General features: G+C 46.0%; 1 protein-coding gene across 5 annotated transcripts in view; it reads left to right on the top strand.

Annotated features, from left to right (window-relative positions):
- PHC2 (polyhomeotic homolog 2) overlaps positions 1-27082 on the top strand; it is a 116464-nt gene that overhangs the window by 37339 nt on the left and 52043 nt on the right. For 4 of the 5 annotated variants that reach the window (XM_045476589.1, XM_045476587.1, XM_045476590.1 and 1 more), the window contains exon 2: positions 25574-25786. In XM_045476589.1, coding sequence (XP_045332545.1) covers positions 25628-25786 — 159 coding nt within the window. In that variant the 5' untranslated portion in view covers positions 25574-25627. Of the gene's footprint in view, positions 1-24856; positions 24901-25573; positions 25787-27082 lie in introns of those variants that run through there. The other variant, XM_045476591.1, reaches the window with a different exon arrangement.

Raw genomic sequence — 27082 nt, 5'->3', positions numbered from 1 at the left:
CGAGGCGAGATCAGAGTCTATGTCTGCACGCCAGCCTCAGAATCTTTCCACCACTGTATGTTCCAGCTGTCCACCATGCTGCAAACTTTCAGGTTTCAGGAGGAGAGAGAGAGAGAAAGCAGGACGATTATAAGTAGAGCTAGATGATGTAATGGCAGGGCCAGATGGGGTATTGTTTTTAATTGCTTTTCTATCTGAGGCATTCTTTTCAAAAATTATTAACTAACTTCTGAATATGTTTTACATGCATAGGGAACAAAACTGTAAAGAAACAAAAGGGTTTACAGTGAAAAACAGCCCCCTCCCGCCCTGTCTCCCAGCTGCCAAGGCCCTCGACCACCTAGTTGCCCACTGTGGGGCATCACCGTTAGCAGTTCTTGTGTGTCCTTATCAAAAGCACTCGGGGTTCAAAGGATGGGAGTTCACAGAGGTTATCAAGGGTGAGAAGAATGCTCTTCAGTATTTTCCTTCATCACATCAATATCCTCCGCTGAGGTCATCTGAGTAACCAGGACTCAAAACCTCCAACATAGTCCAAATGGAACCAAAGTTCCTCCTTCCAAAGGCCACTATGGACAATGTCAAGTCAGGGTGAAACCACCACCATGGAAGCCACTGCAAGGGAAGGGAGCAGAACCTCTTCTGCCACTGGAGTAACAGCCTTGGGAAGGCCCAGCCGAACCTGGACTAGTCTCAGCATCTGGGGACCAAAAGGCTCATCTGGGCTCTCCCGTGGGCCTTAGCTTTACCTTAGCTTTCTGGGCTGCAGTGTTTGACCAGGTAATCCCCGAGGCCCTTCCTTCTCTGACCATGCAAGATTTTTTTTTTTTTTTAAGTTTATTTATCTTGAGAGAGAAAAAAAGTGTGAGTGGGGGAGGGGCAGAGAGCGAGGAGGGAAAGAGAATCTCCAGCAGGCTCTGCACTGCACGGTCAGCGTGGAGCCCGATGCAGGGCTCGAACCCACGAACCTGGGGACGCCTTAGCCTGGATTGCTGTAACATAATACCATAAACTGGTGGCTCAGAAAGAACCAAAATTCATTTCTTACAGTTTTAGAGGCTGGAAATCTGACATCAGGGTGCCAAGGTCATCAAGTTCTGCTGAGAACCCACTCTGGGTTGCAGAGGCCAGCTTCTTCTTGTATCCTCACAGGGTAGAGAGCCGAGCAGAGGAAGAAAGTGCTTGCCAGCTCTTATAAGGGCACTCTGCCCCCTTAGGAGGTCTGCCCCCTCATGACCTCATCAAATCCTAATCACATTCTACAGGCCCCACCTCCTCAGTCAGCCCATAACTGGGGATAACTTGAAACAGTGCTTTTCAAGTTTTAATCTGCCTATGAATCAGCCGGGAATCTTGTTACAGTGCAGATTCTGATTCAGCAGGTCTGGGGTAGGGGCCAGGATTCTTCATTTTCAACCTGCTCCCAGGTGATGTGATCCTGGGGCGATCCTGAGGACTTTGACTTGACTTGCATAGCAAGGACCGAGCTGGCCCAATGGCCTGTGACTGAGGGACTAGAGACTGTTCTAGGGACCAAGCACCTGGGAGTTTGGAGTAAGGATTACTCTGAAGCCGAGCAGCTCCTGGAGAACCGTGGCATCCAGTTTCCTAAGATTCTTCTCTGCTGGGGAAGGCTGACATCCTGAGAGCTCTACGGTGTGCCAGGCACCAGGCTAAGCCTCTGTCTCACTCCTCACAGCTACCCAGTGAAGTCAGCACTGTGATCATCCCCATTTCACAGATGAGGGCATGAAGCCTTAGGTTAAGGTGCTCAAGGTTACACAACTGGTAAGAGGCAGAGCAGGCATTCCCAGCCAGACCCGGGGCATCTGGCTCCAGCCCCCTCATCTTGCCGCTTGAAAGGAAAGAGCAGAAGGGTGCTCTCGGTTCCAGCCTTAGAGGAGAACACCGTAGGATTGCTGCGGCGTGGTGCCTCCTCTTTTGTGCCTGTGGGAGGCAGACGCTGCTGGCTGTCAGCTCAGAGCGTCTCCCCCAAGGAAACACGTCTCCACTCGCAGACCTATCCTCAGTATTGGATTTTCTTGATAACTCTTAAGCGGTTCTGACTGCAGTAATAGCAGTCATGGGGTAGGAAGGCTTCTTCCACAAGACTTCTCTGTCCCTCAACAAGAGAGTTCCTTGGCTGGGAAAACACTCAGATTGTGTTATAGGAAGGCCATGGGCCTTAACAGGCCACATCCATTTTCATTTACCTTCTGAAAGAAGATTAAGGAGAAAATTCAATTTTGCCTAATGCCTCCCCCAAATGGCTAATTTATATGCTAATTAGCAAGATAAGAATCGATGAAACTGGTAATCAATATGATATCCAAGGCACCCGTAATGAAATTCATTTTGAGATACACTGCCAGTGGAAATGAAGCAATTACGCAGAATAAATGGGGCAGCTCAGGGAATAGGGCTCCATATTGCACTTGACCGCATTATTTCCCTTCCGCCCCTCCCCTCACTCTTTCCCCACCCCACTGGAATCAACTGTCCACTCAGATCCTCTGGGGTTACACACACCAGCTTCTTCCTCCCCGAATACCCGACCCCGTGTTATCCCTGTGGATTTGTGGTCCACCAGGGGAAGTGGAGCTGGGGAAATTACAGTCTGAGAAGGCTAGAGGTATAAGCCCTGGAGGAAAATCAGATGCTAAATAGAAGTTTTTAAGCCACGTAGAGAGTCATGAATAGCACTTTACTCCCATACTGGCTGGGGTTGGTTTACAGCTTTTTAGTTCTAGAGCATAAATATTTAATATGGCCCAGATTTTCCAGAACTGTCCTGATTTCAAGTATTTTGTCCCATCAGACCATATATCTAGTGATGGATCCAGTGCGAAGTGGACCATGGTGTCTCTACAAGATTTAGCCTGACCCTAGGAAGTCTTACCTCAACCTGGACATTTATTCCAGGGTTTCTGATTGTTTTTCTTTTCTTTCGTGTCTGTGTTGCGGGTGAAGGGGGTATGATTACAATCATCTCTGGAGATGAGAGGCACAGCATTACTCATTTCATACTTTTCAACCAAGATAATTGAAATTTGTCTTTTATCCCAATGTCTGCCCATTAGAATCAGCTGGGGAGCTTCCCCCCAAATTTTATTGTGAAAAATTTTAAATATAACAAAAAGTTAAAAAAATTATACAGTGAATATAGTACATGTATTTAGGTTGTACAATTAACATTTTTCCAGATTTGCCTTATCACATATCTGTCCCAATTATCCATTCATCTCTCCATTCATCAGCCCATCTTATTTCTTTGTTCCACATTTCACAGTAAATTGCAAGCATCAGTATACTTCACCCCTAAACACTTCTGGCAGGCACGTCATTAACTAGAGTTCAATATCGGTTTCTTTCTTTCTTCCGAGGTGAAATCTACATACAGTGAAAAACACAAAGCTCAAGTACACATTCTATAAGGTTTGACAGACAAGCACACCGATGTAAAACGACCCCCTCTCAACATTTAGAACATTGCTGTCACCCCATGTGTTCTCTCATGCTGCCTCTGCACTAGCTCCCTACCCCTCCTCCCACCCCCCACTTACAGAAGCAACATCCCTCTGATTTTTTCCACTATAGATTAACTTTTCCTAGGGCACCCACGTGGCTCAGTTGGTTAAGCATCCAACTCTTGGTTTCGGCTCAGGTCATGACCTCACTGTTCATGGGTTCGAACCCCATGTCAGGCTCTGCGCTGACAGTGAGGAGCCTGCTTGAGATTCTCTCTCCTTCTCTCTCTGCCCTTTTCACATGTGCAGGTGCATGCTCTCTCTCTCTCTCTCTCTCTCTCTCAAAATAAATACATAAACATTAAAAAATAGATTAATTTTTCCTGTTCCTAGAACTTCATATCAACGGAACCACTCAGACCATACTCTTGTGTAAGGGTTTTTTTGTCATCTAGCATAGCATTTTTGAGATTCATCCATTTTCTTGCCAATATCAATTGTTTGTTCCATTTTATTGCTGAGTAGTATTCTACAGTATGGATATACCACAATTTTTTAGCTAGTATCAAGCTGCTAGCAACATGTTTGTGCAAGTCTTTTCAGACTTTTTTTTTTTTTTTTTTTGAGAGAGAGAGAGTACACACACATGGTCAAGTGAGGGAGCTTCAGAGGGAAAGAGAGAGAGAGAGAGAGAGAGAGAGAGAGAGAGAGAATTTTAAGCAGGCTCCATGCCCAGTTTGGAGCTGGATATGGGGTTCAGTCTCACAACTGGGAGGTCATGACAGGAGCCGTAATCAAGAGTCCGACACTCAACCAACTGAGCCAGCCAGGCACTCCGTGTGCATATGTTTTTATTTTGCTTGAAAAAATTCCTACCAATGGAGGTAGATGTATATTTAGTTATAAGAAACTCCCAGACCATTTTCCAAAGTGCTGTGCTATTCCTGGGAAACTCTTTAAAAACACTGCCTCCACCCTAACCCCCCGAAATTCTTAATTAATTAATTGGTCTGGAGTGGGACACAGGCATGCGTATCTCTGACATGCTTCTCTGGTGGTTCAAATGTACAGCACAAGGTACAAGCCACTGAAGGTTTAGCAGTTAATGCCAGATGATAGGTACCTTTGGGTACCTATAATAAATGCAAAAAAAATCAATTTCTTATTTTTATTTTGAAAGGTGGCTTCCTGTTGCTGACCTCTTTTTTTCCTTTATTTAAAAAATTTTTTTAAAAATTTTTTTTTAACGTTTATTTTTGAAACAGAGAGAGACAGAGCATGAACGGTGGAGGGTCAGAAAGAGAGGGAGACACAGAATCTGAAACAGGCTCTAGGCTCTGAGCAGTCAGCACAGAGCCCGACACGGGGCTCGAACTCACAGGCCGCGAGATCATGACCTGAGCTGAAGTCGGCCACTTAACCGACTGAGCCACCCAGGCGCCCCTAAAAAAAATGTTTTAATGTTTATTTATTTTTGACAGAGAGTGAGACAGAGCGTGAGCGGGGGAGGGCCAGAGAGAGGGAGACACAGAATCGGAAGCAGGCTCCAGGCTCCGAGCCATCAGCACAGAGCCCGACACAGGGCTCGAACCATGAACCATGAACCATGAGATCATGACCTGAGCCGAAGTCGGACACCCAACTGACTGAGCCCCCCAGGCACCCCTCCCTTTATTTTTATTGCTATAAAGATGTGGGCATGATATAGGATGATCTGGACATTGCAGTGCAGACTTCAGAGTAAAAATATCTGCTTTTTAACCCTAGCTTTGCCACTTTGTAACTGTAGAGCTTGAGCAAGTCAGTCATCAGTTTCCTCTTCTGCAAAATGGGGTTTATCGTATGTATTCCAAGGTAATCATAAAGGTGTCGGACTCAAAGAATTTTCTGAAATTCACTATAGACCAGAGTGGGAAGAGCGTTTTCCAACCCTCCAGATGAGTTAAGATTCCTTAACTCTGCCTTTCAGAACAAAGGCAGGTTTGACAATTTTGTGGTTTTGTTTTTGTTTCGTTTTGGGGTTTGGTTTTGGTTTTGGTTTTTTGGGTTTTTATTTTTTGTTTTTTGTTGTTGTTGTTTTTTGGTTCTATAATAAATGTGGCTCTGGATGGTAAGGCTGTGAATGTCAGACGTTGGAGAGCTGTCACTACTTTCCTGTAATGATCGGAATATAATCATCTCTGTCTTACAAACATGTAAAAGCCACAAGTCAATGAAATAGGGGTTTTGAACTGGTTTTCTATCCTGATGGTAACTTAGGCTGATCCTTCTATGCACTGTCCCTGTGTAGCCAACAACACCTTCCCAAGACTGCTGGCTAGAGTTCGTATTCAGAGAACAGTGAGGAGCTATCCAGCAGCTGAGGTCAGTCTTTCCTTGCCTTCATGCTGGATTACTGAGCATTGGAGTCAACAACAACAAAACAAACTACTGAAATCTGATTCCTACCATCTGAAGCCTGGGCCATTCTCTCAGAGGAGACAGGCCTGGACACTTCGTCTTCTGAATCCACTTTTCATTGTTCCAATCCAGATCTGAGTGAGCTAGCACCTGGACCTTACAGAAAGTCGGTATGCGTGGCTCCAGGCAGTGTTTTATATCAAATGCTCAGTGCTTGCTGGGAAAACAAGAACGACAGAAATATCTCTTTAAGGGGTCTTATGAGTGGTGTGGCTTCTCTCATTGTTCAACCATTTGAATGAGGATTTGCTGGTTGGCATCAGGAAGAATGCAGTGGTAAACAATGGATTTTCTCATATAAGATAGGCCAGCATGGGCATAGATAAGACTCTTAAATCAGGCTAGAAGTGCCACATTTTAGCTCCTTTTTGAACAAGAAGGCTGTGGAGGATTCTCCTTCATGTCCTCCCCAGACAACTACTAAGAATGCGGTGTTCCTTGCCTTCCCGGGAAGGTAGGGTTTGCAGAGGTTGCTCTGGGCTGCACTTATCAGTACAGAAATCCAGGGTGAAGGATGGTGGCTAATGAGCCTCTTTTCAACTTTTCGGCCTCCCTGTGTGTCTATCTGTGGAACCTGCATGCTTTTGTTAGGGGGTACAAGGCAGAGGCAACGAGGGAAAGAGATCAGATGGCCTGCTATCCGAGGCATGTGCCTGTCTTCAATAGTCCCCTTTTGGGTTGGTTTTATTCTGTAATGCGTCCCCTGAGAAGACAGACTAAGCAGCCTGGGTTACCCTGCAATTTCTCCAAACTATTTGCATGAAATACTGCAGGCAAAAAGCCCAGCCCCTGATTGGCTGTTGCTAGGTAACAACATAATCATCAGGAAATTAGGCTGTCCTTTTTTTTTTCCCCCAACCCAGAGTATGTGTGTGATTGCAGCGTTGTGCAGGAAGAGAGAGGGAGTGAAACAAAGAGAGATAAATGGGATGGTCTTGAAGGCGGGGACACCACAGCCACAAACCTGCATCCCACGGTAGGACAATCTGCTTTGGGTTGGGCTCTTTACTCAGTCAAGCCAATATTGGTACCTTTTCTTTTTTTATAAGAATGACAAAGGTAGCAGGTTCTGCAGACAGCAGGAACAGAAGCTATGGAAGCAACTTTGACATTTGAAGTGATTTTTAGAAGCAGAATGTAGTGCTTAATATATGAGAAGGACTCCAAGTGAGGATGAATAAATGAATGTGTCTACAGAACGTGTGTAGGCAGATAAGAATCCATTAGCATGGCTATAGAGTGCCTGCGAGGAACAGAGCGTGAGAATGCGCATGTGAATGAGGCGTGTGACAGAAAAAACAAGCATGCTTTACAATGTGGAAGGAAGGCCCCTAAACTGAAGTTCAGAATTGTGTCTGCTAAAACTCTACCAGTGTTTACGCATGTGGTCCTTCTGTTATTCAGCCGGGCAGTCCTCAGCCTACCTTTCCGCCTGGTTAAACTTGGCAAGTGGATGAAGAGTAATATAAGGAGAGCAAATGTGTGTGTGTGTGTGTGTGTGTGTGTGTGCGCGCGCGCGCACGTGTGTACACGCAGGGGTGTGTGTGTGTGCATTTGTGTGTGTGCACGTGCACTGAGGCACCTAGTTCATTTTCAAGGTTGTATCCTAGCATAACAGCATGTGGCCCCCTGACAAGTATACGGCTACACCTGGACACTTCCCCTGGGTAATAAATATATGTGGAAACCATGAGGGCTTTCCTTTCCCTCCCTGCTAACCCCAGATGGCTTTCCCACCCCTAACCTCCCTTATCTTGTCCTCCTTTTGAGTTCCCTAGCAATGACCCTGCCCTTACACTAGACCCCCAGTTGCCATACTGCGTACTTCGTTGGCTTGCTACAACCCGGGCAAACTAATTGCCTTTTGCCATTCATTGTCTCCCAGATTAATGACTCCTCCTGTGTCTGGTTGCCCATAGCCTCCTCTGAGATTCCTCTGACCTGTCTTTCCCTTCTATCCCTTCCTCAGCCCAGCCTCTCTGGGCTCCACATCTGACTTTTTAGAAGTCATTGAATCTAAATGCTAAAACAGAAGCACTGTCTTTTTTTTTTTTTTTTTTTTTTTTTTGCCTGATCAAAGGAGGTAGTCCCTGGAATAATGCAGACAGGACCATTTTGTAGCAGTGGTAAAAATACACAAAGTTATCAGGAGGAAGACAGAATGTATGCCAATAACTAAGATTCACAAGGGAATATACTCCCAACCACACGGGCCCCACAATGACTTGCTGCCTCCAGTGGGCGAGCCTAATGAGACTCCAGGCTCCTGCTCTGGCAGAAAAAAAGCTCTTAACCCAATTTACAGCGGCTTGAAGCTCCTCTCTGAGTACATGCACTAGATGGAATGAGGCCGGTGCTCTGCAGAGCAGCCACGCCCCGTATGCAGATATAACAGATATTCTTCAAGACGGTTGTTTTCAGAGTGTGGTCCCTGGACCAGCAGCCCCCGAAACCTCGGGTGGGGCCCAGCAATCTGTTTTCCAAACCCTCCAGGTGATTCTCACGTATGCCAAAGTTTGAGAATCACTATGGACCTGAAAACTTGCACTTTTCATAAGTTCCCAGGTGATACTGACCATTCTTTGAAAACCTCTGCTATAAAAATAGAAACCGGGGTAATGTATAATTGTCCTTCCTTCCACCTCACTAGTCCCCTCCCTATTGTCACAGTCTCAATCAAACCCATCCTTAAAACTTATCCCAAATGAAACTTCTAACTGATTCCACCAAAGGTGATCACCTCACACCTTATTACATGTTTTGGGATTGGCAAACTAGGGCCCACAGGCTAAATCCAACCCACAACCTGTTTATGTAAGGTCCCAGAGGTAAGAATGGGCTTTTACATTTTTAAATGGTGGGGGGTGGGGGTGGGTAGGGTGATGGTTGAGGATCAAATAAGAGTATGCAACAGAGCCTATATGTGATCTGCAAAGCCTGAACTATTTACTCTCTGGCCTTGTACAGAAAAAGTTTGCCTACTCCAGTTATATTATTTATTTATGTGATTTTCTTATTTCTCCTCTGAAACTGTTAACTCTTTAAGAAGAGTCAATATCTGAATCCTCTTTGTATTCCATTCAGTACCAAGCACATAATGGTTGTTCAAAAAACATGGGAAGAACGGAGAGATGGACTGTGGTTGGGTGAGCTATTTGGGTGGTTAATTAGCGCTCTGGAAATCCAAAAGAGATCAACTTTCCTGCTTAGCCACTCTGTGGCTTCCCCATCCATGAAGTAAGAACAATGGTTTCCACCATCTTGAGTAGATGAGGAGAATCCAGAAGTTCATACTAATGGAATTTATTCCTTTCATTAGTAACCAGAATGATGAAAACCATTTAGAAGCCGTCCTGCAGCTTGACAAACAAGGATCACATTTAGAACATTCATAAATAACATCCGTAAATGGAAGAGTTTAAAAATAAGTAAAAAGCTTAAAATTTCTGTTGTATTTCTGGCATCCAGTAAAAGATTTTCATGGAATCATGTGCCCGCAGTGTTAAAAGAGATCCTGGAGGCAAAGCCTCGCGCATCACACCTGCCGTGTGTTTGCCCCGCCTCTGCCTGCGCGGCTCCACCCACTGGAAACTCGCTTCACAAAGCCGCCCACACGGTGCCTTCTCACAACTCCGGTTGTTAGCATGTACTTTTCTCTGTTGAGTTGAAATCTCCCTCCTGACAATGTCCCCTCTGTAGTCCTACTTCTGCCTGTTCTAGCTATCAGAATTAGCTACCTACGTTTCATAAATCTGCGAAGCGAAGTAGTGTAAAGTTATATTTGGCTGGAAAGAGTGGAAGATCAAGGGGGATCTACCACATTGAGATCATTTTCCCCTACAAACAGGAACAAAACAGGTTGGAAATAGAAGAAGCTGAAAGCCAACAGGTATGCTAAGGGAGGAAAAGCAAATGTATGGGTAGAAAATGGAAGCGAGCATAACATTCCAAATACAATAGGAAGCAAAAGGCTGGTGGTCACAGGAGATCATAGTCTGACCACAGACATGCAGTATGTTTCTGCTGGAGAGGAATGTTAATAGCAATTAGAGGCCATTATTTGGGACAAATGAGGGAAAGAAGGCCCCAGAGCTTGGCCCTGGGGACTCCGGGATTGCTTTGTGATTCCAAAGCTCTGAAACAGCTGCCAGGACAAGTTGCTAGGGCAGAAGCAGAGCAAGAGAAAGCCTCTTAGGAATGGCTGAGGCTTCTAAATGGTGGGCTGGGCCACAGTAGTGAGGGCCCAGGGAGGGGACTGTCCCAGGGAGGATGAGGACAGGAGGAGGAGCGGAGAAAGGAAGCTTAAATCTCCAATTGTATGCCTGTGGACAATATAATGTAGTCAGTATTAACCCCAACACCTTACGAACTGATAAATCAATCATTGCATGAAACATAGCTCTAAGAAGAATGTTTATTGATCACTTACTTTCTGGATTTCTAAAGCACTTTTACTGCACAGAACTTGGTGTCTTGTGGGGAACTTATTAATCTGGCGATAACAGTCACTAACTAGCTTCCAGTCTCTTGCTTCCCCCTCCCTTCCCAGCCCACATCTGTACATGAGCGCACATGCGTGAATGCCCCTCTCCCACATGCACGTACACACTGTGGTTAAGTCTACCCTGCTTATCACTTACTTCCCCTGTAGGTGGGCTGTTTTTCTTGTTTTACTTTTCTTAAGAAGTAAATTCCCAAGATTTGAAAACAGGGCTTTACGGACCCTGGTGAAAAGCTGATGATCGAGCCTGGACTAAAAGTATGTGCAGTAATTGCAAAGGATTAAAAACCCCAAATGTTTAGTCTTCCTGCTCCACTTTTTCATGGCATTCACCTTTTACTGGGACCCACTTAATAGCTTTATGGTCTCAGGTGAGTTATCGCTCAGAGCCTGCTTCTTCATCGGGACCCACCACTCTAAAACAAGGTGCAAGGACCAGGCAAAGACAGGCTGATAATTATTAAATGCCTATTCCATGCTGCACACTGTGCTGGCTGCTTCGCTTGCAATTTCTTATTTACTTTCCCCACTACTTGCAGATGAGGAAACGGAGGCCCAGGGTGGCGAAGTAACCTAAGAATTCCCAACAAGGGCAGAGTCAGGAATCAGAACAGTGTTCTCTGAATACAAAGCTCCTCCTCTTTCTTCTGAATCTTGCTGCCTTCCTGGCACCCCTCCTGGCTCCTGGTGGGCAATGAGGAAAGGGAGGTGTCCTTCGTCCCTTCTCTCCAAAGGACCTTGGGGCGGTTATTTTTGTTTGGTCTCACTTTTCAATTAAATAGTTAAAGACGATTTTGTAAACACTGCTAACAGGACCGGCTGTACATGAAGGTAGGATAACCCGAGAATACTTCTGAATGGGAAAGGCCTACAAATATTAGACACGCCCCAGTGACTACTCCACACGCGATTTCCGGGCTACAAGGCAGACCCCCGGAGAGTCAGAGTTGACAGGTTTGCCATGGAGTGACCTCCCGGCTTGCGATGGTGCTTGCAAGATGGTCTGTCAGACAGAAGGAAATAGGAGCCAAGGCACTTCATAAGAACCCACTGGCCCAGACTGGCCTAGACTGGAGTTAACACAAGTAATTCTGCCTCTTGGGCGGGGACTTGCAGCCCTGGCTTCAGATCCTACATCTGCCATTTGCCAATGCCGCGGCCTCAGATAAGCTGCTGGACCTCTCTGAACCTCGATTTTCTTGTGGGAAAAATGAGGAAATAATCCCTGTGTTATAGGGTCGCTGTGAGGAATACATGAGACAAAGCCCTGTCCCTGAGCAATAAATGGCAAGAATTCTCATTTCCCAGGACCAGTCCTAAGACCACTGGCCTCCTAATGGGTAAAAGATCACTTACGTACAAAACAAAAGCCTTCGTAACAGACTAACAGGCAGTCTATCTCTTCATAATCTATCAAAGTCCATAAAGCCCTGTTCCCAAAACCCCTCTAGGGGCTATAAAGAGAAACTCTAAGGAGGAAGGCTACACTCTTGGAATACATTCTGGGAGGAACATGCCCAGGTGAGAGCAGGAAACCAGGACACCCAGTATAGTCTCCACTTTTCCAAGGCACTCTCAACTAGTGTTCCTAGAAGTAAGCAAACCCCTACCCCCAAATGCCACACAACACTGGGTTAAGTGATACCAACCTGGCCCCAATAGATCTGAGCCATGTCCCAGTTTGGAAGAGCAGAAAAAGAAGAAAAAGAGGAAAGAAGGCTAGTGAGGGACTTACAAACAAATCTCCATGACCTTGAACAATTATTTTGAAAGCCTGGCCGTTGTCCATGATCCTGTGCTGACTTAGTTATGCTTGTTAGGAAGCAGCAGAGGCACAAAGACCAGCCTACATGCCTAACTAAAGACTGGCCTAACATCAGGTCAGTTCAAGGCTGAGGTGGAACTTAGAAAATGGCAGGTCCTGGAAAGTAAAGGAGTGTGTGTGTGTGTGTGTGTGTGTGTGTGTGTGTGTGTGTGTGTGGGCCTGCTTTGTAGAGAGACTTAGTATGGACAGATTTTGTTTTCACTGAGGTATAATTAAGACAGAACATTGGGGGTGCCTGGGTGGCTCAGTCGGTTAAGCATCCGACTTTGGCTCAGGTCATGATCTCGCAGTTCGTGGGTTCGAGCCCGCATCAGGCTTTGTGCTGGTGGCTTGGAGCCTGGAGCCTGGAGCCTGCTTCGGATTCTGTGTCTCCCGCTCTCTCTGTCCCTCCCCTGCTCACACTGTCTCTCTCTCTCTCTCTCTCTCTCTTTCTCTCTCTCTCAAAAATAAAGAATAAAAAAAATTTTTTTTTAAAGATAGAACACTGTAGGGGCGCCTGGGTGGCGCAGTCGGTTAAGCGTCCGACTTCAGCCAGGTCACGATCTCGCGGTCCGTGAGTTCGAGCCCCGCGTCAGGCTCTGGGCTGATGGCTCAGAGCCTGGAGCCTGTTTCCGATTCTGTGTCTCCCTCTCACTCTGCACCTCCCCCGTTCATGCTCTGTCTCTCTCTGTCCCAAAAATAAATAAACGTTGAAAAAAATTTAAAAAAAAAAATTAAAGATAGAACATTGTATTAGTTTCAGGTATATAACATAGTGATGTGATATTTGTATATATTGCGAGATGATCACCGTAAGTCTCCTTAACATCCATCAGCATACATAATTACAGAATTTTTTCTCCTGTCATGAGGAATTTTAAGATCTATTCTCTTAGCAACTTTCAAATATACAGCATAGTATTTGTAAACTACAGTCACTGTGCTGTACAGAGCCTCCCCAGGACTTCTTCATTTTGTAACTGGAAGTTTATAACTTTGGAGAGATTTTTACAGAGGTCTTTTTTATGGCCTTGGCTTCTGAGGTTTCTGTGTACAAATCCCAGGAATGCATAGCTTTACTAAGGAAAAACAGGAAGAATTGCCTGAAGGAAGAATTTACTATGTCACCAGATACCAAAAAAATAAAAAAATATTTTTCAAACTGTGAGATTACTGATGGAAATAAAAGTATCTTTCCTCTGGAAATAGTCTTCTTCAACTCTACCCCAACTTATGCTCTTTCCAGCCTGTGCCACAAACCACGTGGCTTAAAATAATAGAAATGTATTGAGATTGTTCTGGTATCAGAGGGTCTGCAGGGCCATGCTCCCTCCAAAAGCCTTCCTTGCCCCTGCCTAGCTTCTAGTGGCCCCACAGGTTCCTTGGCTTGGGAAAGCCTAACTCCAATCTCTGCCCCCACCTTCACATGGCTGTTTTCTCCTGCATCTGTCTGTCTCTTCATATGACATTCTTTTCTAAGGGCACCAGTCACATCGGATTAGGGGCCCACCCTGTTCCTATATGACCTGATCATAACCACTTACATCTGCAATGACCCCATTTGCAAATGAGCTCACATTCTGACATACTGGAGGCTGGAACCCTCACTAAGCTTTTTAAGGAGGCACAGTTTAGCCAGTAACAGGCAGCATTTGAGGTGGGGGGAAAGGACGTGGACATGATGTGTGATGGCTAGCTAGGAAGTTAAAGCAATGGAGGCCTTAAGGCTAGGCACCACCTGAACAGAATCACTGGATCCAACTTTGTGTATGTGTTTGTCTTTTGAGCAACCAGTAGAATAGCATTTCTATTTAAGCCCTGGAATCAAAGTTCTTACTGAAGAACCCTTAACAGTGTCAGTAATAATGAAAATGTCGATGGTGATGATGATGATGGCAGCTACCATTTATTGTTTGTTAAGTACAAGGCATGGCTCCAACTGTTTACATGGATTAACTCATCCAATACAGCAACCTGCAAGATGGCATTATTGTTCCAGTTTATAATTGAGCCTGAAGCCTGAGGTCCTGTAATTTGCTCAATCACACAACTAGGAAGCTGAAGTTCTTGGGCATCACAGTATAGAGGCTGACTTTCTTTCCATCTTATGTTCATAAGGAGCCTTCTAGAAAAGCTACCCTTAAAAAAAAAAGACATGGGGCGCCTGGGTGGCTCATGGTTGGTTCATGGTTGGTAAGGTGACCGACTTCAGCTCAGGTCATGATCTCGCTGTCCGTGAGTTCGAGCCCAGGCTGGAAAGAGCCTGCATTGGGCTCTGTGCTGACAGCTTGGAGCCTGGAGCCTGCTTCAGATTCTGTGTCTCCCTCACTCTCCATCCCCCCACCCCCCACTCATGCTTGCTCTCTCTCCCTCTCTCTCTCTCTGTCTCTCTCAAAAATGAATAAACATTAGAAACCATTTTTTCTAAAAAGAGACAAAAATTTAGACAGGTAAAATGGACCATGGTTCTTTTAAAGAGGGATTTTTAAGTGTAACTATGATCTGTGACCAATGATGAGAAATAACTGATGGGATCCTCACAATTTGAGGTGAAAGGAATTGTTCTCCAAATCCCAAATTGGCTTCGCAACCTTGCCGGTTATCACATGCTTACTGTTCGCTAAATATTGCCCTCAGTGCTGTACGGACACTCGATTTAATCCATATAACCGCCCCTTAGGGATATATGATCTCATTTTACTGGGAAGGAAATTCAGGCCCAAAAGATGACACAATTTGCTCCAGAATATACAGCTAGTGTGTGGCCTGGTTGGAACTCGAACCCACGTCTTCCTAACAAAAAAAGGTCCTATGCTGTTAACCAATATGCTATAGGTACCTTGTCAGCCATGTGGTTGATGTATAAAAATGACCTTGCCACCGAACGGGGATCCTGTAAACTACAGCCTGTGGACTAAACCCAGTCCACCATCGTGTTTGGTAACTAGTGTTTTATTGGCACACGGCCACACACCACTTATGACTGGTCTGCGGCTGTTTTTGCAGGAGCAGAACTGAGTAGTCGTGGCGAAGACCGTATGCCTGCAAAGCCTAAAATACTTGCTATCTGGTCCTTTTCAGAAAGGACCAATCCCTGCCATAGGAGATGCAGGCATGAAGATGCCCCGTCTTAGAACAATCGGACTAAAGCTGCCTGGGTCTAGACACACTCATGCTTGTGCCTCAGTCCCATCTGCACCTGCATAACATGGCTTACCCATACATTCCTTCCAAGAGAAATCAAATCCTTCTTTTTCCTCTTCACATGCTTCAACCAAGGAGCATCAGCTTGTTATAGAAACTCTTTTTTTTTTTTAATGTTTATTTATTTCAAGAGAGAGAGAGCGCGCGCACGTGTGGGGTAGGGGCAGAGAGGTGGGGGACAGAGGATCTGAAGCAGGCTCTGCGCTGACAGCAGAGAGCCTGATGGAGGGCTCGAACTCACAACCCATGAGATCCTGATGCGAGCCGAAGTCAGAAGCTTAACCAACTAAACCACCCAGGCACCCCCCGAAACTCCTGATACAGTCTGCTTTCTATAAGTTATGAAGAAAACAATGAGGTTTCAAAAAAAGTCTATTTAAATTTATGTGGCTCTGTTTCACAATGAAATCATTCTATTTTGATTGCTTGGGCTATGTGATCCATTTTAATTTCTCATCCTTCATTTCTGTCTTTGTTAGCAGTCATTTATTTACTTTGGTTTCTAGCAGTCATTTATTTACTGTGGTTCTCACTGAAGGAGGCCACATGCAGAGGATTGGGGAGAGAGAGGGAACTTTTTGAGGAGATTTGAGCTGAATCCATTTGGACTGCTTCCAATGTATCAGTAGCCTCAGACAGCTGCCAGAGGCATAATGAGACTGGTGTAAATCAGGATACTTATGTTAATGCAGCAGCTCAGAGGTATAAGGCGGTCTCCCCCAGGTCCCCTAAGTCTAGAGAGCCTGAACACTTTGCTATTATTGACTTAGACCTCGGTCAGAGAAGCAACTATAGAGAGGCAGAGCCAGAGCAAAGGAACACCATCACCCCCTCAGTCGGCCTTTCAGACTCTCTGTACACAAGCCACTATAGGAATAATAATACCAGCAGCCTTTGTGGGGCAGACTAGACCTCTCATTTCCTGTCAGTCTCCGATTCCATTAGGAAAAGCTCCCACCCCACTTTACCCCAAGGGCTTTAGGGTCAGGATTTGGAGAGCTCTGTTTTTAGTATCTTTCTCCTCCACTTCCCTCGAAATTCTGCCACAGCTGTAATCCGCAGCAAATGGATTTCCCTGACCCTGGGGACAAAGGCCTAGTGTTCCCTAGACTTGGTGGCTCCTGGCAGGGCAGAACCATCAGTATTTCTCCAGCTGCTGGTCTCAGGCCCTGTGGGCGGCAGAGACCTGTAATAAGATCACTATCCAAGCCTAGTCCGTTTGGCATGTCATTCAAAGCGGCCCCTTGCGGTCGGGAGAGGAGAACTGACTAAAGTAGGAATCACAGCCTTCAGAGCTTGGGCTCACCTAAAACCACACAGTAAGCTGGAACCCAAAGCAAAACAGACTTCCGGTTCTGGATATTGGTCATCAATCAGACTTGGCTGTGGTTCACAGTGGGTGTCCATAAGGATGGTGGCCTTGGGGAAGAAATAAGGAACTAGTTAGAAGGAGGAGAAGGGAGGAAATCAGAGTAGGAATTAAAAGGAAATTGAATAGGGGTGTAGAAGGTGCTGAAAGCTTAGATGCTATGAAAGCTTAAAGGTTCAGATTTTCTAATATGAGGCCTCAGGGTTGGGGGCATATAATGAGAGTCCACAGATCCCTTATTGCGACTCCGGATGCCTCGTTTGCATCCCACAGACCAGAGCTTTGAGGCAGAGAGAAGTCAGGAGTGGGTAAACACTGAAAGCTTGGGTTCAAAAAGAGGAACTCTATTAGAAAAAGTGGGAATGCTAACATATCGGTCCACGCTTTCTAATTCCACTGTTTCTCTCCGACACGAGTTGCCTTCTACCAGGAGACCATTGAGAAAGTGACATATGGCAAGACCCTAGCTTCTGATTTGACCTCAGGGTCAAACTCCAACCCTCTGATTGAGTAAATCCCCACCACCACGAGTCTAGTAGGTTTCTGGGGGGTTCCTTCCTTGTCCATGCTACTGGAGGAGAGTCAAAGGAGCCATAACTCCTTGAGTGAGGCACTTCCCTGAAAACTGGGCTTCAGTTTTTACATAGCAAAAACAAGGGAGATTATGGTCGTGTCTGATTTCTTAAACTGGTTGGTGGGTACATGTGCATATTATCTTTTATGTATGTATTAGAGAGGGACGGATTATTTTGTAAATATAAAACATTTAATAGACATAAATAATCAAGAGTTTAAATTCAGTGATCTCAGTTCCTTTCTACTTCTGAAAGTCTAGTATGCTCTGAGAGGGGCTTTGCCCAATGCCACTGAATAATGGCCCAAGGTGAGACTATAGGCAGAGTCTCAGAGGTGTAATGGGAAGAGCTCAGGCCCAGTTTTGAATCCTAGTTCAGTGATGACCTTAGATAAGTTACTTAGATACGTTCCTCACTGACAAAATTGGGAGAATAAAACCTACACCATAAGGGAGGTCATGAGTATATGTAAAGCATCGCTTGGGGCGCCTGGGTAGCTCAGTCAGTTAAGCATCCGATTCTTGATCTCAGCTCAGGTCATGATGTCACAGTTCATGAGATCGAGCCCAACATCGGGCTCCACGCTGTCAGTGCAAAGCCTGCTTGGGATTCTCTCTCCCTCTCTCTCTGTCCCTCCCCCTGTCATGCCCATGTTCTCTCTCTCTCTCTCTCTCTCTCTCTCTCTCTCTCTCTCAGAAAATAAAAAATAAACTTAAAAGATATAAAGCATTTCTTATATTGCTGACATGTAGTAGGTGCTCAATAAATAACCATTCGTAGTAGTATGGACACTCTTGGTGGCAGGTGCAGAAATTAAATCACCAGTGGTGTATGTTTTAAACTAGTTCGGGAGAATTCTTTGAATGCAGTAGAAATTAAGCTGAGCTTTCAAATGAGAAGTAGGACCAAGTGTGGTGCCTTCCAAAGAGTTCTATTTAACAAACATTTATTGAATGAAACACCAGGTCTATATGGGAAAATATGATATGACCCCTGTTCTCCAGGATTCAGAGTGCAGTGGGGAAGACAGACACATAAGCAAATCACTTTCTTGCAATACTACGTTATGAGTGCTAGGAAAGAGGTAAGCACACAAAGAGTTGTGGGGAAGCCATCCAACTGGATGGCTTAATGGAAGATGTCAGGACCTAGATCGAAGGAAGCAAGAGAAGTGTTGCTTTGAGGTTGCATTGAGTGAGCGTTTCACAGGGGAGACTCAAGTTGTTTTGAAGATCAAGTTGGTTAATTGCAAAATGGAAGAGAGGCATTTCGGGGGAAGGGAATAGCAGGAGTAAAACTACATTAGTAAACAGGGAACAAGGCATCCAAACCTTCAAGTTGTTTGGCATATCCTGGGTGAGAGTGTAGTGTGGAAAAAGGGTGGGAAATGAGGCCAGGGAGGCAGGCAGGGTCAATTCGTGGAAGGTTGATCTGCCATACTCAGAAGCTTGCTGGGGAAGTCGTGTGGGCCCAAGAACAGAAGTAACTCAACAAATGGTGCAGGGACCACAGGAATATCCACATGCAAAAGAATGAGGTTGGGAAAACCAGTTTGGTGGTTCCTCAAAAAGCTACACATAGAATTGCCATATGGTCCAGCAATTCCATTCCTACATAATTCCCAAAAGCGTTGAAAGCAGGGATTCAAACATCAAGGTTCATAGCAGTGTTATTCACAGTAGCCAAAATGTGGAAACCACCCAAGTGTCCATGAACAGATGAATGGATAAAATATGTATACATATAACGGAATTCAGCCAGAAAAGGACACACACTACAACAGGGATGAATCTTGAAAACGTTGTGCTACATGAAATAAGCCAGACACAAAAGGACAAACGTTGTAGGATTCCACTTACATGAGATATCTAGACTAGACCAATTCATAGACACAGAAAGTAGATTAGAGGTTACCGGGAGCTGGGCAGGGGGAAGAGGAGAATGAGGAGTTCCTGCTAAAATACTGACAGAGTTTCTGTTTGGGGTGGTAAGAAGTTCTGGTGGTAGATGGTGCCAATGGCTTCACAACATGGTGAATGGCAAATTTGATGTCATGTGTTTTTTACCACGGCTTAAAAAATGAAAACAAAATAATGTTGTGCCCTTACCTCATGCTATATACAAAAGTCAACTCAAAATGGATCGAAGGCCTACATTAAGAACTACAACTATAAAACCCTTTGAAGAAAATTTAGGCATAAATCTCCATAACTTTGGATTAGGCCGTGGTTTCTTAGATATGGCAGCCACCAAGAAATAAATAAATAAATAAATAAACAAATAAGTAAGTAAGTAAATAAATAAATAAATAAATGAGACCTCATCAAAATTAAAGAACAGAAGAAATCCTGAGCACGTTGTATTTGGTGAAAGAGAGCAGAGCCCCCAGACAAGAGCAGTAGACTCGCATCATGGAATACAGGCATAGCTCTTTTCTTCTTCACAGGTACCGTGTTTTTTTTTTTTTGTTTTTTTTTTTTTACAAATCAAAGGTTTGTGGAAACCCTGTGTCAAGGAGGGGTATTGGCGCCATTTTTCCAACAGCATTTGCTCACCTTGTGTCTCTCTGTCACATTTCGATAATTCTTGCGGTATTCCAAACGTTTTCATTATTATATTTGAACGACTGCAATCTCACGATAAAACTTTAACAGATGAAGAATTGATTCTTGTGGATGAGCAAAGAACGCGGTTTCTTGAAATGGAATCTCCTCCTGGTAAAGATGCCGTGAAGATTGTTGAAATGACAACAAAGGCTTTAGAATAGTACATAAACGGAGTTGATAAAGCAGCAGCAGGGTTTAAGAGTCCTGAACTCCAATTTTGAAAGCAGTTCTACTGTGGGTAAAATGCCATCAAACAGCATCGCATGCTACAGAGAAATGGTTTGTGAAAGGAAGAGCCAATCGATGCAGCAAATTTCATCGTAGTCTTATCTTAAGAAATTGCCCCAGCCACTCCAGCCTTCAGCAACCACCATCCTGACCAGGCAGCAGCCATTGACATCGAGGCGGGACCTGCCATCAGCAAAAAAGATTACAGCTCATTGAAAGCTCAGATGATGATTAGCATTTTTAGCAATAAAGTATTGAAAACTAAAAAGGGTTTTTTTTTAAGTTTTATTTTTTTATTAAAAAAATTTTTTTTAATGTTTATGTTTGAGAGAGAGAGAGACAGTGTGAGCAGGGAGGGGCAGAGAGAGAGGGAGACAGAATCTGAAGCAGGCTCCAGGCTCTGAGCTGTCAACGCAGAGCCTGACTCAGGGCTCGAACTCATGAACCATGAAATCATGACCTAAGCCAAAGTCGGATGCTTAACCGACTGAGCCACCCAGGCGCCCCACATTAAAAAAAAATTTTTTTTATGTTTATTTTTGAAGGCGAGAGCAAGCCAGGAAGGGGCAGAGGGAGAAGGAGACAGAGGATCCGAAGCAGGTTCAGCATTGACAGCAGAGAGCCCGATGCAGGGCCTGAATCCACAAACTGTGAGATCATGACTTGAGCTAAAGTTGGACGCTTCACTGACTAAGCCACCCAGACACCCCTCAGTTTTTTTTTAAGTTTATTTATGTATTTTGAGACACAGAGCACACATGAACGAGTGTGAGCAGGGGAGGGACAGAGAGAGAGAGAGAGAGAGAGAGAGAGAGATCCCAAGCAGGCTCCGTGCTGACATAAACCATGAGATCATGACCTGAGCCGAAATCAAAAGTCAGACTTTTAACTGACTGAGCCACCCAGGCGCCCAGCAATAAAGTATTTTTTAAGTAAGGTATATACGTTATGTTTTTAGACGTACTGCTATTGCATACTTAATAGACACCTGTAGGGCATAAATATAACTTTTATGTGCACTGGGAAAACAAAAAAGTTCATCCCACTCCCCTTATTGTGCTATTCTTTGCATTGTGATAGCCTGGAACCAAACCCACCATGTCTCTGAGGCATGCCTGTATAAGGTTAGAAAGTGAAATGGGGCCGAGAGATTAACTCTCACACATACACCACCACCCCACCAGGGTGCCCAATTTTGCAGGTTAGGAAACTAAGAGAGAAAGACTGCCTTGCCCAACACCATACAGTGGCAACAGTGGGCAGGTTCCCAAAGCTGGCAGTAACCAACTTCTAATTCCATGCTCTGTCTCCTTTAGTACATTGCCTCTCCTAGGAAAACCGAGCCACTGGAGAAAGTCCAAAGGGATGGGCTGGGCACTGTCCATCTCACAGTCATGACTGTTTATCCAGCAGCAGCGTAGGTCTGGGCTTCATAAAGCCTGAAGTAAACCCTCCTCCACTGTCCATCTGTCCCACTGCACATACCTTGCACCTCACTCTTCTGAACACTAGCAAATGTTGTCCCCATCACTCATTTGGAACTCGGCATACGGTAGCTAATAATATTTTTATCTTTGAATATGTATCTCCTGCCATAGCTCTACCTAGCAGAGCTGCCTAGTCCAGAGTTTGTGGACAGGCTTCAAAAGATTCGTTAACCTCTGCAATTGTAAGCACATTTTTGTGTTTGTGCATTTTTTTGTTTCTGGGGCCAAAGGCCTTAGGGTTCACCATTTCTGATATGCCTACAAAAGTGAAAACCTTAAAGTGAGGATCCACATCTTCTACCTCTTTTCTATCCCCAGTCCTTAGCAAGAGCACCCTGAATGTGGTAGATGTTTAGTAAATGTTCAGATTTGGGGGGAATTAGGAATTTGTTGATCGCAGAAGGTTCTAGAAGTGACTGAGTAGAAGGGGGGATAGGGTAGCTTTATGCTGTGAAAGCGAGAAAGTGTGGGTTCTGGCAGCTCAACTGTCACTTCTCCTTTTAAGTGTTCCCTCATCTCCTAGGCAGTCTGTCCTTCCCTCCTCTGCTTTGCGTGAGTGAGTGAGAGAGAGCCAAAGAGGGAGCATACACTTGAGAGATAGCAGTAGCTATCAAAAGCCTGAGCTAGAACAGGGAGTGCCTGCCAGAGAGATGGAGGGAGAGGGCGGGTACACGCACTATCTAGAGCACGCCTTGAATGAAGGCAAGAGAATTTGCTGGATCAGGACGGGGTGGGGTGGGGGAGGGGAGGCTGTAGATCCTCAGACAGGAAGACCATGAGAAAGAAGAGAGAGAACTAGAGCACTGGAGGCAAGACAGGCAGCGGCAGAGTGAGGGCAGTCATGGGCAGGACAGGTGAGTGGGGTCAGGACACTGTTGGGAGAGAGCAGAGGTCAGGAACAGGGAGAGAGAGCTCATTACGGTAAAGCAGAGCAACCACTCAGGATCGATGGGACCTGGGTAAGTGAGAAAGGAGGGGGAGGGGGAGACGCATGCACACGTTCCAGATTGTCAGAGAGAAAGAGTCAAGAGCCAAAGCACAATCCAGGTGAGTGTGATCCTCCCCAGGGAGGAGGATGGGGCCAGCACCAGGAAGCACAGATATGACAGAGGATAGGGACAGGGGAGCAGGAACAAGAATGGGAAAACCGAAAAGCCAGGGGTTGGGGACAAAAATTAATGAGACAGAAAAGGCCAGGTGGAGGCGATGGGGGCAGAAGCCAAGAATGCAAGAATGAAGAGAGAAGGGAAAGGCTTGTTTAGCAGCAGAAGGAAGGAGACAGGCAAGAGAGTTCAGGAAGCGCGTTGTGTCTGTGTCCCCATGTTGCTAAGTCTCCCTCCCCAGCATGGGGAGCAGTTGCTGTCCTCGCCTGTGCAGTGTTTCCATACAGGAGGGTCTTTAGAATTTTGTCCTGTTTTATTTCTCAACAAGGATCGAGTACACTCTGTGCACAAGATCTGCCCTAGCTGCTGCAAAAGGAAGACAAAATAGAGCTGAGGCTTGATCATTTGGGATGTGTAGATTACCCTATACTTAATTTGCTGTGGCTGCTGCCATCTTCTCAGTTTATGTTTTATGGTTATGAGTACTTCCACTGAGACCTCCTAGAGCGGAATGAAAGTAGGAACTGAAACCCAATTCTGGTCAACGCTTTGGGAAAGGGAGGTGAGGCATCTAACTAAAAGAAGACTTTGGGATTCTATGGGATCTTCCATGTTTGAACAGAACTCTGATTTGTGGGTGGTGATCCTTGAAATTTCAAGTGAGCCTCATCTCTACAACTAGTTTGTCAGTTTCTGCAAGATCAGAATTATGCCTTCTACTCCTTTCTATGCAGCCTACCTGTCCCTCCTGAGAACATAAGAGATGGGGGGGGGGGGTAGCTGAGCAGAGCACTGGAAATACTTGTTGACTCTGTGGTTTCAGTGATTCCCGCATTGTTGTTTTCATTATAAGAATCCTTGACAAGTGATGGCCATAATGAGGCCCAGAACTGAGTGTAGCTCTGGACAAAGGGAACTCATGGACAAGGGCCCTGCCCTGTGGCACTAAATACAGACATGCAGGGGCACCGGGGTGGCTTAGTCAGTTAAGCATCCAACTCTTGGTTTCGGCTCAGGTCATGATCTCACAGTTTTGTGAGTTTGAGCCCCGTGTCGGGCTCTGTACTGACAATGTGGAGCCTGCTTGGGATTATCTTTCTCCCTCTCTCTCTGCTCCTACCCCGTTCATGCTGTCTCTGTTTCTCTAATAAATAAATAAACTTAAAAAAAAAAAAAAAAAAAAAGAAAAGAAAAGAAAAGACATGCAAACATTAGGGAAAAATCACTGCTCAAGGACCCAGGTCCTGAGTGCTGTTTGCAGGTTGCTGTCCTGCCTTGGAAGCCACAGGCCCCCGAACTTCAACTTGCTGACTGCCAATTGGGAGTGGCCTGGATTTCCTTACCCCCACATCCCTGCCTTTTAGCCTTCACCCCCACTTTGTTCAGCTCACTGTGAAACCCACCCAGTCAGAAGTTGACAGCCTCCAAACTGAGCGGCCCTGGGAAGAAGACAACAGGACATTAATGACAATTTTAGTTTTTTGTACTAATCAATGCTCTTGTTAGTGTGAAAAATCATATTGTTTCTTCCATTTATGAAACTGGCATACTCTGCAAGCAGAGAATTCAGTGTTTGTGATGGGATGATGAGTGTTGTTTTTAGATACAGGAAAGAATAGGCAGAAGGAAAAGTTCATATATAGAAATGAGAATTTTAGGAATAGCATGAAAGAAGAAAGAGGGGAACTCGACCGCAGATCTGGGTCTGCCTTTCCCACCACCCCTCCTTCCCTCCGAGCCCCCCATCCCCCAACACATGCTTCAAGGGGATGTGTAGATTTCCCATTCTGAATCCAGATCACAGGGTGGTCCCTGAGGGAATTTCTGGCACTCTTTAGTGACTGGGATAGAAGGTTCCAGGAGGCTGTGCCAGTTCCACCTTGGAAGGGGATTGCTCTGTTGGAACCGGACTGGGGACAGTTTTAATAACCACAACAACAGCCAATGTTGTGGAGCATGGAGTATTTGCCTGACACTCTACTAAGCACTTTGTGTCATTATTTTACTTTGTCCTCCTAACCGATTCGTGTATTCTTACATCTGACAGATTGAGACAGAAGGTTGGAGAAGAGTGATTTGCCAGCGTTTCCCTTCGAGTAAGCGGCAGAGCCAGGACTCAAACCCAAGTCTTTCGTGTCCCAAGGCCTGCAGTTTTAATCACACTGCCTAATGTAGTGCCATGCTCAGCGTTAGATCAGAGAGCACTCACCAAATACTTCATCAAGAAAACAGAGACTCCAAACACACTGGCAGCTCTTCTGGCCTTGAAAGACAAAACCAAATAAACACTTCAGCTTATTTTATTGCCTCCTGATCCGTCTCTTTCTCCCTCTGTTCTCTCCAGACCTTTAATCCCATTTCTTCCACTGATCGGCTATACACATACAGACAAATAAATAATAAGTGCTGTGCTGCGCAGTTTCTCCATCCCAAAGGTGAAGAGGTAGATGGGGGGGGGGGGGGGGGAGGGGGGCGGGGACGGGGTGAGAGATGACCCCTAAGATGACCGCCAGGAAGGCCATTGTAGCAAATCTACCTCTGTGCAGATTTCAGCCCCTCCAGCAGAAGGAGGGAGTGCCAGGTCATACACTTCAGAATCAGGCAGATCCGATTTCAAATCTTACCTGGCGAACCACACCTGGCCGTGTCCTTCCGCGGGCAGGCGTGTCTCAGGCCTCATCACCCTGGGCTGGTGGAAAGCCGATGAGTATGTGTGTGACCTATAGGAAGCATCTGGTTGACATTTCACTTCTGCCTCTTTGCTCCCAGCATCTGCCTGCTCTTCTGCCCTCGGAGCTCGCTGACCGTGCCAGCCCGCAGGCCATGGAGAATGAGCTGCCAGTCCCCCATACGTCCAGCAGTGCCAGTGTCGCCAGCAGTGCCAGCAGCGGCTGCAGCAGTGGCAGCAGTGGTGGGAGTGGCCGCCCTGCCGGGCCCCAGATTTCTGTGTACAGCGGCATTCCTGACCGGCAGACCGTGCAGGTAAGATTCCGGCTGATCTAGAGATTGTATTCCTCGATCATGTTGGGGTTAGCTGGGAGGACGTGTTGGCATGGTCTGGGGAATAAATGGGCATGGGAGGTAGAGTGGGCTTTGGGGAGTCTGTTCAGGGATATGTTGAGGCACAGTTAGAGGAGATGTGACGTGAGATGGGTCCAATCAAGGAGCTTTGGGGAGAGTGGGAGAACTTCGCAGACCTGGAAAATCCCTGTCTCACCTGGTGATTCAGATCCCAGAGTGCTATTTGGGATGATAGGCAGGTGAAAGTGTAAAAGGGGTGTGAGGGTGGGGAAAGTAAAAATAACAAGCAGGAGAAATGATTGGGAGCTGCTCAGCCACAACCTCGACCCACTATCTGAAGGACCATTGCCCCGTAACAAAACTTAAGTGTCTGCGAGGACAAAAAGGAACCCCAAGGCAATCTCCCTAAAGCAGCGGTTTGCAAAGTGTCTCCCGGGTGATGTGTGCCACAAGGCCTCCCGGGTGATGACACATGGCTCCAAACGCAGTCGTGCCCACGCATCGCCATCTGCTTTGGTACCCGCGCTGCGAGGATCACGGCAAGCCTATCTTCTCCTCCAGCTGAAAATGGTTATCAAGCACACTTCCATGGTTGAGAAGACTGAGGCTCAGAGAAGGCAGTAACTCGTCCGGGTCAAGACGAAAAATAGCACAGTGTTTGAGGTTCCCAGATAAGACAGACGGAAAAGAGCGTGTGCAGCTGAGAAGTGTTTACTCCAAGTAACTTTGCTCATCCAGCATGGATGTACCAGACCAGTGACCTCATCCTGCCTTGGCCCTGGGCGCAGATTAGAGAGTGGAGGAGGGGCCGCAGCAGACTGTGAGAGCGTCTGAAGACACCATCAGAGACTCTGGAATCTTTCCTCTCCCAGCTACCTCTGCCTCCCACGGAATAAAAGCACGTTTCCCACACCCATCCTTGCTGCCCCCCACACTAGCCTCCTCCCGGCCCCTCCGATCACGAGTGTTTGAGAACAGTTCCCAGCATCCCACGTCGGGACGTGCCATCCTCCCAGCCCTCATCCCATCCCCGGGATGGGTACAAGGAATATGGGGTTTCTGCTCCGGCAGATGGAATCACCCGCAGTCGTGTTGCGTACCCAAGCCAAACCGTTCAGGGTCCCTGCTGTTTCCACTCCCTGACACCAACCCTCTGGTGAGGAAGAGCCACAGTATCTCTCTGCTGCTGCTGCTGCTGCTGCCTGGACTGCGGGGGGTCCAGGAGATCAGGAGTCCAAGGAAGATAGAGAGGCATAG

This window comes from Leopardus geoffroyi, chromosome C1 (assembly GCF_018350155.1).
Source record: "Leopardus geoffroyi isolate Oge1 chromosome C1, O.geoffroyi_Oge1_pat1.0, whole genome shotgun sequence".
NCBI lineage: Eukaryota > Metazoa > Chordata > Mammalia > Carnivora > Felidae > Leopardus > Leopardus geoffroyi.
The sequence above is the reverse complement of the archived record's forward strand: the minus strand, read 5'-3'. Positions and strand labels throughout refer to the sequence as shown.